General features: G+C 38.5%; 2 protein-coding genes across 3 annotated transcripts; both read right to left on the bottom strand.

Annotated features, from left to right (window-relative positions):
- Positions 1-305: 305 nt before the first annotated feature.
- On the bottom strand, positions 306-5,450 carry LOC104719804 (general transcription and DNA repair factor IIH helicase/translocase subunit XPB1). Of its 2 annotated transcripts, none has more exons than XM_087467935.1 (17): positions 5,147-5,450; positions 5,014-5,057; positions 4,850-4,922; positions 4,585-4,759; positions 4,257-4,479; positions 4,094-4,150; positions 3,626-3,769; positions 3,436-3,516; positions 3,252-3,339; positions 2,623-2,960; positions 2,382-2,457; positions 2,100-2,293; positions 1,584-1,747; positions 1,427-1,499; positions 1,224-1,337; positions 1,040-1,120; positions 306-828 (listed from the first exon to the last, which is right to left on the bottom strand). In XM_087467935.1, exons 1-17 carry the CDS (start codon positions 5,154-5,156, stop codon positions 457-459), a joined length of 2,307 nt encoding a protein of 768 aa, XP_087324061.1. In that variant the 5' UTR covers positions 5,157-5,450; the 3' UTR covers positions 306-456. The 2 variants fall into 2 exon arrangements, with proteins under 2 accessions (XP_087324061.1, XP_010436088.1); XM_010437786.3 differs by having other exon boundaries at positions 4,585-4,753; positions 5,147-5,398.
- LOC104719805 (general transcription and DNA repair factor IIH helicase/translocase subunit XPB1) lies at positions 5,398-10,031 on the bottom strand. The gene is made up of 17 exons (XM_010437787.3): positions 9,808-10,031; positions 9,676-9,719; positions 9,496-9,571; positions 9,245-9,413; positions 8,927-9,149; positions 8,764-8,820; positions 8,377-8,520; positions 8,211-8,291; positions 8,031-8,118; positions 7,494-7,831; positions 7,304-7,379; positions 7,022-7,215; positions 6,594-6,757; positions 6,434-6,506; positions 6,230-6,343; positions 6,049-6,129; positions 5,398-5,951 (listed from the first exon to the last, which is right to left on the bottom strand). Exons 1-17 carry the CDS (start codon positions 9,815-9,817, stop codon positions 5,577-5,579), a joined length of 2,307 nt encoding a protein of 768 aa, XP_010436089.1. The 5' UTR covers positions 9,818-10,031; the 3' UTR covers positions 5,398-5,576.
- Between the last annotated feature and the right edge of the window lie 1,177 nt (positions 10,032-11,208).

Below are 11,208 nucleotides of genomic sequence, written 5' to 3'. Positions count from 1 at the left end.
TTAGCAATAAAGTAAATTGTCCCTACCTTTGATTAGTATGGATTACAATTTACATCACTTGGATAGATACATCATAAAGAATTTCAATAAAATTTGTTGGAAATATGTTGAATTTGGTGTGATATATGCTTGTCAGCCAATACGATGTTTTCTGAAATCTTACTTTCACGGGCAAACAAATTTGATATGATATTATTTTATAATTATTGTTGAGGATTCATAAATTCATAAAACTCAGATAAGAAATACTATAAATCAATATAATTGGTGAAAATAAGCACAGCGATCGATGACTGTATAGTAGATTTAAGAAACCGTAAGTTATAATCATTCTTAAGTAAGAAATCCATTAACTTACAAAGTAAAGCTCCTGCAGAGCACAAACAAACAGTTACAAATCACACAACAAACAGCCGTAAATGAGCAGAACAAACTCTCCAAAAGCTCTTGTCTCACTCACACGAAACGTTTTTTGAAGAGATTGTGTCGTTTGGTTGGGTCTTTAGGTTTCTTGAATTGTTGACCCGATTTGTTACGGGAGTTGTATTCCATGTAGACCATTCCCTTTGCACCGGACATTGCACTCATCGATCCCATGGTTCGTCTCGCCTTCTGAAGAGCCATTCCGTCTGTGTCTTCTTCGAGTTGCTCTAGACCAATCAAATCGTCTCCAGCATTCAGAACCTTTCCGAGAAGAGACAACTGTTCTTCTTGACTGTGGTAGCTCAAGCTTGAACCAGCGTCAGGAGGTGGGAGGCTTGTTATTACCTTGAAGCTATAACCTTGGTCGATCAAGAACTGCTGCCTTTTCGTTGAATAATACATTTCCTGCAATTTCAAACATATTCACAATCCTTAAATCAGCTAGCTATTCACTAGAGACACTACCATATGGGCGTTTGTTTTCAGTTCAGGACTTCAGTATTCGGGTTATGAATTGAGTTTTCGAAAACGGTCAGGCGGTATAGCGCTGAATTATATTTCGATTCTGATTCGGGTGTATGTCCTACTTCACCCAAACTAGTGTCTAGTGATTTACCTGTGTATCTGTCGAAACAAGTGAGTAAAAGAATGCATTGTACTCTTCTTTTCCACCGGCCATTCTATCTTCTAGTTTACCCTGTTTTTGATCACCGAGAAATAAAACTTTTATTGGATCCCCAACCAACAAGATGAATTAAGAGAGACACTTAAATGAGGAGTAATAATATCGAATAACAAACCTTAGCCCTAAGAATACGACCCAAACGCTGTGCCTCTTGACGTCTAGAACCAGCATGTGAAGAAATCTGGATGATCACATTAGCTTCAGGGATATCTATAGAGTTATCACCAACCTGCAGTCAAGAAAACCAAAACGGAATTAAGTTCCCTAACGAACATGGAACGGACAAAAGTTCTATAATGAAGGAAACATGTTTATTACCTTTGACAGGAAGACAGTGTTCACATCTTTACTAGTTTTAAACGCCTCGAGAATTTTGGTTCGTTCGATATGGCTACATATTGTGCAGAGAGAATTATCTCAGAATATAAAAGTGAAAACGCGAATTTGTGTTTTCAATAGAATTTCTTTAACAAACCTAGTTGCACCATAAATCATGGGTTTCCGGAGTTTCATTGCATACTCTGTAAGCGCAAAAAGATTGTCTGCAAAGACGATGATCTTATCCCCACGTTGTTGTTCATGGAAACGAATCAGAAACTCACAGGCTCTGAACTTGTTAGGGTTCATGACATAAAGTGCCTGTATATACCAAAAGACAAAATATGTACATGTCAGAACAACTGTCGAGGTTTACTAGCTTCTATAGACAATTACCAGGTGATTCTATTAAGCCTTTTCCAAATCTAAAAGAACCTATATTGATGCATATTATATTTCAAGTTTCCAGACTACATAAAATTCATGGACTCTAGTACATCAGAAGAACCAAACATAAAGATCAGATATCTAACAATCTCACATTTTCTTTCCAGAAAATTGCTGAGGAAAACAATTAAGCATTTTCCAAATCTAAAAGAACCTATATTGATACTTATTATATTTCAGGTTTCCAAACAAAAGAACAATGCAAAAAGGGCTTATATTCATGAACCTGTTTTTTCTTGGAGTTCTCTTTCTTTAGATATTCTGCAAAAAACTCTTTGGTCATAGGACACCATACTTCAGCACACTGAACATTAGCAATAAATCCTCCTTTAACTAAATCTAGCCAATTGGCTTCATAAAGTTTTGGGCCAATGAGAAAGTTCAAATCTGTAATCCTTTCGTCTTCTCTCACAAGGGTAGCTGAACAAAAAGGACCAGAAAAGAGACTTAGCTTCTCAACTGAAGTATAACACATAAAAGTTGTGTGAAAATGAACCAGTTACAGTACCTGTAAGTCCTAGCTTGCAGTGAGATTTTGTGATGCTGATAACTTTCCTAAACATATGGGCCGGAACCACATGCACCTACAAAAAAGACATTAATCTTGAAAAGTTAAGCATTGGATGGAAACTTGTTGTTTTAGAATACAGCATGAGCTTAACCACTTTCTCAATGAACCACATATGACTATTCCACAAACACTAACTTCAATTTAAAGACACGCGTCATATTAAGAACTGTTTGATTACCTCGTCCATGAGCAGCAACCCCCACTCTCTGTTTCTCATTTCTTCTATAATCTTCTCTGATTCCTCAGATCGTTTACCACCAAAGGCAACCATATTATAGGTTGTCACAACAACACCAGCATTTCCACGGAATCGTTCTTTACTATCAGAAGTGAAACGGCATATTTGGTCATCTCTTATAGTAGACCACAACTTGAACTGGAATGCCCATTGATCCACTGAGACAGCATTCGTTGCCAAACAAAGACAACTCTTCTTTATACGAGCCGCTGCCGAAACTCCAACTAGAGATTTACCAGCACCACAAGGCAACACAATAATCCCAGATCTTGCTCGTCCTACAGAATCAAGATTCTAGATCAGTCATAATACTTCTCGAGGAATTACAAAGAGATATATATATTTTGATAAACAATTACAAAGATAAATTTTATCTATTTAGAGTGAATTCACCATAAAGCTAGATCAGCCACTCTGCACTGTATGGTAATGCACAGGGAAGTACTCATTAAAACTCAAATCATTTGAAACACTAGGTTCAATACATCCCCAGAAGTTCACCATCAATTCGAACAGTTTTCTTACGACCAATTTACTAAGGCAAAAAGTGTGAATGCAGGCAACTATACCGTTTCCAAACATTTTGCTCAAACTTTTTTCCTGGTATGGCCTCGGTTGTGCATGGGGCTTAAGCTCCATGTCAAGATCAGGATTAACCTGACAGACACCATCAAGTTATTAACAATCACAAACCTGCAGCGCATATCATCTAGTAAGTAAAAATCGGCCTGAAGTGTAATATTTGTTACTCACATTGTCGTTCCTGAAGTCATATTCCTCTAACATAGGGTAATTCAAGGCATTTGGTAAGCAACGCTGCTTCACATTCTCCACCTACACACCAAGAGCAAAAGAACATGCCACCGCGAGTTAAGTAAAGATCATACAACATTACCAAACTCGTCAATACAAATATTTTTCAGCAGCATCAGGAGAAACTTACCTGTGAAGGGTCTATCTCAAATGAGTGAGTTTCTTTCTCTTCTGCTGCTGCTGCTAATTCTGCTTCATTCAACAGCTCCCCGGGTCCTGCTTCAAGTTCACCACTTGTTTTGCCGATCGTGAATCCATCACCGCCATAATATGGCTACCAAAAAAGTTAATCTTAGTTGGTTCGACATACTGTGGAGAATACAATGGTAGAGGAAAAATGAATTCCACATTCAATGAATCAAGGAGCTTAAGAAGAAAAATGATGAGTTTATCTACCAATTGAAACATCGTCCAAGATAACTTAAAATTTAAAAACGAAACCAAGAACCTTAGAGAATCAGGATATATATATATATCTCTGCCACATTGGTAACAAAAGATGCAAAAACCGTTGAGAACAACAGATCATGGTATCTATTTTCATCCAAGATAAAATCTTGAAACCACGGATAGCACTAAATGGAGGAGTTCAGCATACCTCAGAAGAAAATCTAGCTCGGTTTATAGTATCATCGCTGAGAAGCCTTTTCAACACCTGAGATTGTTTATCTTTAAAGAGTGAGCAAAACCAACAAAGAAACTAAACAAAAATCCAATACAAAAAACTATAGAAAGAAAGAGGATAAGTCCGGTGAACTTACCTCAGGGAATGGGGATTCAATAAAATAACGGTTCTTCTTCAAAACCAGCTTCACTTTACCATAATTAGCAGTAGAAGCATGGATGAAATCAATCATCTCCTTGGGTAGCTTAGTCTTAGACAGCTTATTCAAAACAGAAATGATAGTTTCCGTCTCAAGACCAACGGAAACAGCAGCATACAACGAGTGTGGAGTTAAATTATACTCGTGCATTGACTCTGGCCTGAAATAGTAACAAAGTAATCCAAAATCAAAACTTGTATACACTGATATTATCAAATCAAAAATCGAAATCTCTTTCAAAAAACAAATATGTAATGATGAGGACCTGCAAACAGGTTCAGCAATGGCGATAAGAAAATCATAAGCTTGTTTATACAGAGGAGAAAACGTCTCCAAGAAAATCCTCCCATCAGCACAAGCCCACAAAGGCCTGTTCCCATGATCTGGCTTCAACTCCAGTTTAGTAAAATCCCTCTTCTTCTCCTCTCCTTCACCTTCACCTTCAAAGCCATTACAATTTCCATCCAATTAGTTCCAAAAATGTAAATGAGTGCCACCAATACAGCGAGAGTTGTAGTCAGTCAACTCACCATCACGAGAATCTTCATCAGCTTCGTCATAGTAATCTTCAGCGTTTTGGATGTTCTTCATCTTTTGATCATCCTGATAATTTTTTTACACACTAAGTACCATTGAAGAGCCCTAAATAATAATAGTAAAACATTCATCTGTAAGAAAAAAACTAAACACGAACCTTCCCACCATACTTCATCTTCTTGTTCGGTCTTCCTCTTTCACCTGAAACATCAAATATTTCCCCATTCCTGGCCGGATACTTCGATAAAGTGATAAACTAAGCATAAAATTAGTAAGATCGAGCTTAATACCATTTCCCATATTGATCTTCTTCTTCTTCTTCTTCTTCTTTTTTTTGGCTCCGATTTTAGAGATTATGTCTTGTATTTGCCAAATGAAGTTATCAATTCGTGATTTCTCAGAAGACAACCGGCGCCGTGAAAGCTATTTGGCGATGGGAGCTGCGTCTCCGGCGGATTTTGATTTTGATTCGGTGTCGGGTTCGGGTATGGCGGAGTCGGTTTACAGGTTTTATGTGAAGGAGGAGAAAATGTTAAGCAGGTGATGCAAAACTTGGACTCCATATATTATTAAGGCTACTACAACTAACGGGTCAAATATGGACTTCAATAAGCCTCTTTTATATGGGCTTTCGTATTCTCAAGTTGAGCCCAATACAAATCGAAACATATCGCCGAAAAAAATGAGCAGAATATATACTCTCGAAGAGCTTCTCTTTTCTCACGCGTAACGTTTTTTGAAGATAGTGTGTCGTTTGGTTGGGTCTCTAGGTTTCTTGATTTGTTGACCAGATTTGTGACGGCCTGAGTTATATTCCATGTACACCATTCCCTTTGAACCGGACATTGCACTCATCGACCCCATGGTTCGTCTCGCCTTTTGAAGAGCCATTCCGTCTGTGTCTTCTTCGAGTTGCTCTAGACCAATCAAATCGTCTCCAGCATTCAACACCTTTCCGAGAAGAGACAACTGTTCTTCTTGACTGTGGTAGCTCAAGCTTGAACCTGCGTCAGGAGGTGGGAGGCTTGTTATTACCTTGAAGCTATAACCTTGGTCGATCAAGAACTGCTGTCTTTTCGTTGAATAATACATTTCCTGCAGTTTCAAACATATTCACAATCCTTAAATCAGCTAGCTATTCACTAGAGACACATAGGTTTCATTCTCTACTTCACCCAAACTAGTGATTTACCTGTGTATCTGTCGACACAAGTGAGTAAAAGAATGCATTATACTCTTCTTTTCCACCGGCCATTCTATCTTCAAGTTTACCCTGTTTTTCATCACCCAGAAATAAAACCCTTATTGGATCCCCAACCAACAAGAGGATCTATGAGAGAGCCAATGTGATCAGTATATACAGAAAATTACACCTTAGCTCTAAGGATACGACCCAAACGTTGAGCCTCTTGACGTCTAGAACCAGCATGTGACGAAATCTGGATAATCACATTAGCTTCAGGGATATCTATAGAGTTATCACCAACCTGTAGTCGAAGAAACCAAACTGAAATTAAGTTCCCTAACGAACATGGAATGGACAAATTTCTATAATGAAGGAAACAATGTTCATATACCTTTGATAGGAAGACTGTGTTCACGTCTTTACTGGTTTTAAAAGCCTCGAGAATTTTGGTTCGTTCAATATGGCTACATATTGAACAAAGAGAATTATTAGATTGGAAACTGAATGAAACACAAAAAAAGGTGCTCTCAAATAGGTGTTCTTTAACGGACCTGGTAGCACCATAAATCATGGGTTTCCGGAGTTTCATTGCATACTCTGTAAGTGCAAAAAGATTGTCTGCAAAAACAATTATTTTATCTCCACGTTGTTGTTCATGGAAACGTATCAGAAATTCACAGGCTCTGAACTTGTTAGGGTTCATGACATAAAGCGCCTGCAGATACCAGAAGATAAGATATGTAAATGTCAAGAGGTTTCCATAGACAATTACAGAGTGATCTATAAGAGCATTTGCACAAAGAACTTCTTATATTGATGTTTACCATATTTAAAGGTGACTCAAAATTCATGAACTCTAGTGCATTAGATTCTAGTGCATTAGATGAAACAAACATAAAATCAGATAGCAAACTATCTAAGATTTTTTTTCCAGTAATTGCCGAGGAAAATGGATAACAATGCGAAAATATTCATGAACCTGTTTTTTCTTGGAGTTCTCTTTCTTCAGATATTCTGCAAAAAACTCTTTGGTCATAGGACACCATACTTCAGCACACTGAACATTAGCAATAAATCCTCCTTTAACTAAATCTAGCCAATTGGCTTCATATAGTTTCGGGCCAATGAGGAAGTTCAAATCTGTAATCTTTTCGTCTTCTCTCACAAGGGTGGCTGAACAAAAAAACCCAAAAAGGAGACTAACCCTCTGCAACTGAAGTACAACACATAAAAGGTAGATGAAAATGAGATTTTTAATTACCTGTAAGTCCTAGCTTGCAGTGAGATTTTGTGATGCTGATAACTTTCCTAAACATATGGGCCGGAACCACATGCACCTATAAAGAAAAAATAGAAATCTTGAACAACATATGACTATTCTGCAAAGAAGCTACTAGCAAACACTAAATTAAATTTAAAGACACACGTCATATTAAGAACTGTTTGATTACCTCGTCCATGAGCAGCAACCCCCACTCTCTGTTTCTCATTTCTTCTATAATCTTCTCTGCTTCCTCAGATCGTTTACCACCAAAGGCAATCATATTATAGGTTGTCACAACAACACCAGCATTTCCACGGAATCGTTCTTTACTATCAGAAGTGAAACGACATATTTGGTCATCTCTTATAGTAGACCACAACTTGAACTGGAAGGCCCATTGATCCACTGAGACAGCATTCGTCGCCAAACAAAGACAACTCTTCTTTATACGAGCCGCTGCAGAAACCCCAACTAGAGATTTACCAGCACCACAAGGCAACACAATAATCCCAGATCTTGCTCGTCCTTCAGAATCAAGATTCTAGATTAGTCACAATCTTTCAGGAAAAATTACAAAGATACTTATCTATTAGGAGTTCCAAAATGAAGCTAGATCAGAACATTGTACGAAAGTACAAATCCAAATATCTAAGAGACGTTCTATATCAGTTAAATAGTCGCCACATAACTGAATTACTAAGAAAAAATATGTGGACAGTTATACCATTCCCAAACATTTTGCTCAAACTTTTTTCCTGGTAAGGCCTCGGTTGTGCATGGGGCTTAAGCTCCATGTCAAGATCAGGATTAACCTGACAGACACCATCAAGTTATTAATATTCATAAACCTGCAGCGCATATCATCTAGTAAAAATCGGCCTGAACTGTAATATTTGTTACTCACATTGTCGTTCCTGAAGTCATATTCCTCTAACATAGGGTAATTCAAGGCATTTGGTAAGCAACGCTGCTTCACATTCTCCACCTACACACCAAGAGCAAAAGAACATGCCACCGCAAGTTGAGTAAAGATCATACGACACTACCAACTCATCAATACAACTTATCACCTGTGAAGGGTCTATCTCAAATGAGTGAGTTTCTTTCTCTTCTGCTGCTGCTGCCAATTCTGCTTCATTCAACAGCTCTCCGGGTCCAGCCTCAAGTTCACCGCTTGTTTTGCCAATCGTAAATCCATCACCGTCATAATATGGCTAGCAAAAAAAAGTTAAATCAAGTTGGTTCGACATACTGAGGAGAACACATATTAGTATAAGAAAAATAAATTCCACATTAAATGAATCAAGGAGCTTAAAGAGAAGGATTATGAGTTTATCTACCAACTGAAATATAGTGCAAGAGAACTTAAAATGTAAAGACGAAACCAAGAGAACCTGCGAGAATCCTTTGAGAACAACTGATCATGGTATGTATAACACTTGAGGAGTTCAACATACCTCAGACGAAAATCTAGCTCGGTTTATAGTATCATCGCTGAGAAGCCTTTTCAACACCTGAGATTGTTTATCTTTAAAGAGTGAGCAAAACCAACAGAAAAACTAAACAAAAATCCAATACACAAAACTACAGAAAGAAAGAGGATAAGTCTGGATAACTTACCTCAGGGGATGGGGATTCAATAAAATAACGGTTCTTCTTCAAAACCAGCTTCACTTTACCATAGTTAGCAGTAGAAGCATGGATGAAATCAATCATCTCTTTGGGTAGCTTAGTCTTAGACAGCTTATACAAAACAGAAATGATAGTTTCTGTCTCAAGACCAACGGAAACAGCAGCATACAACGAGTGTGGAGTTATATTATACTCGTGCATTGACTCTGGCCTGAAAATCAAATCCAAAATCATAACTTGTATACATTGATATAATCAAGAAAAAAATAGAAATCTCTTACAAAACAAAAATGTAATGATGAGGACCTGCAAACGGGTTCAGCAATGGCGATAAGAAAATCATAAGCTTGTTTATACAGAGGAGAAAACGTCTCTAAAAATATCCTTCCATCAGCACAAGCCCACAAAGGCCTGTTCCCATGGTCTGGCTTCAACTCCAAATCTGTAAAATCCCTCTTCTTCTCCTCTACTTCACCTTCAAAACCCATTTTAATATTCTATTCAATATTGTTCCATAATGTATCTATCTAACTATGCTACAGAGTAATCAATTTTACCATCACGAGAACCCTCATTAGCATCATCATCATAGTAATCTTCAGCGTTTTGGATGTTCTTCATCTTTTGATCATCCTGATAATTTTACACTAATCTCACATTATACTTCCATTGAAACGCCCATGATAAAATCTGAAGAGTAGCATTGAACTGAAGAAACCTAAATATTCAACACGAACCTTCCCAGCGTACTTCATCTTCTTGTTAGGTCTTCCTCTTTCACCTGAAACATCAAAATTCCCAAATTATTGACCGGATAATTCGATTTACTAAGCCCAAAAAAAAAAAAATCCCTAAATCGAGACTGTTACCATTCCCCATATTGATCTTCTTCTTTTTGTTGCTCTCCCCTGATTGTTATCAGATCGTGATTTTTTCAGTAAGGCTACAATTGTACGCGACGGATTGAAGACAAACGGCGCCGTGAAAATTATCAGGGTATAAGGGAGCTGCGTCTCCGGCGATTTTTGTTATGGCGAGTCCGTTACTCGTTTGATAATGCCAACTTGCGAAGGAGGAAGAAAATTGTTAGAGCAGAATATACGAACTCGATTCATATATAAAGGCTGCAATAACGTATCATATGTGGGCCTTAATAGGCCTCTTTTATATGGGCTTTCTTATTTAACGTTAACTTTTTTTGGTGGGAATAGAATGCTTCCCCTACTTTACTGAACATCATCCGACAGTAAGAAAATAAGCCAACTTGGAACAACATCAAAAGAATGAAAACCTAACTCCAGCGAGAAAGCATAGTTCGCCAAACCATCAGCAAGACGGTTTGCCTCTCTATACGTGTGTAGAAAACGGACACACCAGTCCCTAAATATGAAGTCATGGCACAACCGTACCAGGAAGGACAAGGAGTGAACCTCACTAACCCCTATCTCGAGAAAACGAACAACGTCCTTCGAATCAACCTCCAACTCAAGTCTTGTCACTTGCTTCTCCCAAGCAATGCGAAGACCATAATAGGCTCCCCACAACTCAGCCAAAGGAGCCGAACAGATCCTTATTCTGAGAGAAAAACCACTCACCCAAGCTCCCGAACTATCCCGTAGCACACCACCCGCCATTGCCATACCCGGATATCCATGCGATGCACCATCTGTATTCATCTTCATCCAAATACTCGGAGGTTTGTTCCAAGCAATCATCTAAACCACTCGCACAAGAGATGTTATGAGACTACCCAGTCCCCTGTCTGCGCCTCCAATCTCCTTAGCAAGATCCCTTATAAATCTAACTCTATCCCGACACTTGTCTGTACTACTAAACACATTCCCGCAACGCCATTTCCAACCCCACCAAACGGCCATACCAAACAAAGTTGACCATGAACAATTCCCGACCTGATAACCTGCGGTCAGGTTCTCATACAACCATTCCAACAGAGTAGAACTGAAGAACCGACTGCGTTTGACAGGAGGTACCAGTCGTTGCCAAAGCCCCGCCATAGCCCCACAGTCTCGTAGAACATGAAGAATTGTCTCAATGCCACCATGACAAACCTGAAAATTTGGCGAGTTACCAATATGTCGACAAAACCTTTCCTCATTAGTCATGATCACCTGGTGGCCAACTAACCATAGGAAAACCCGAACCCACTCCGGAGCCACTAATTTCCACACACAGGACCAGAAGTGTTCCATATTCGGTACTGGTACACTCTCCTGGGACAAGACTCTGTATGCAGAAGCTACCGTGAATGA

This window comes from Camelina sativa, chromosome 10, assembly GCF_030686135.1.
Source record: "Camelina sativa cultivar CO46 ecotype springtype chromosome 10, ASM3068613v1".
Classification (NCBI taxonomy): domain Eukaryota; kingdom Viridiplantae; phylum Streptophyta; class Magnoliopsida; order Brassicales; family Brassicaceae; genus Camelina; species Camelina sativa.
Note: the sequence above shows the minus strand (reverse complement) of the source record. Positions and strands in the feature narration are given on the sequence as shown.

Bases quoted from the DNA above. Each gene is read 5' to 3' on its own strand.
- LOC104719805 (XM_010437787.3), bottom strand. The intron at 7,832-8,030 runs GTATAACTGTCC...TTGATTCTGAAG, and splicing joins GAGCAAAATGTTTGGGAATG to GACGAGCAAGATCTGGGATT. The intron at 6,344-6,433 runs GTATATGAACAT...CTTCGACTACAG, and splicing joins ACACAGTCTTCCTATCAAAG to GTTGGTGATAACTCTATAGA.
- LOC104719804 (XM_087467935.1), bottom strand. The intron at 3,517-3,625 runs GTAAGTTTCTCC...CTTGGTGTGTAG, and splicing joins TTGAGATAGACCCTTCACAG to GTGGAGAATGTGAAGCAGCG. The intron at 2,294-2,381 runs GTACTGTAACTG...CTTTTTGTTCAG, and splicing joins CTGCAAGCTAGGACTTACAG to CTACCCTTGTGAGAGAAGAC.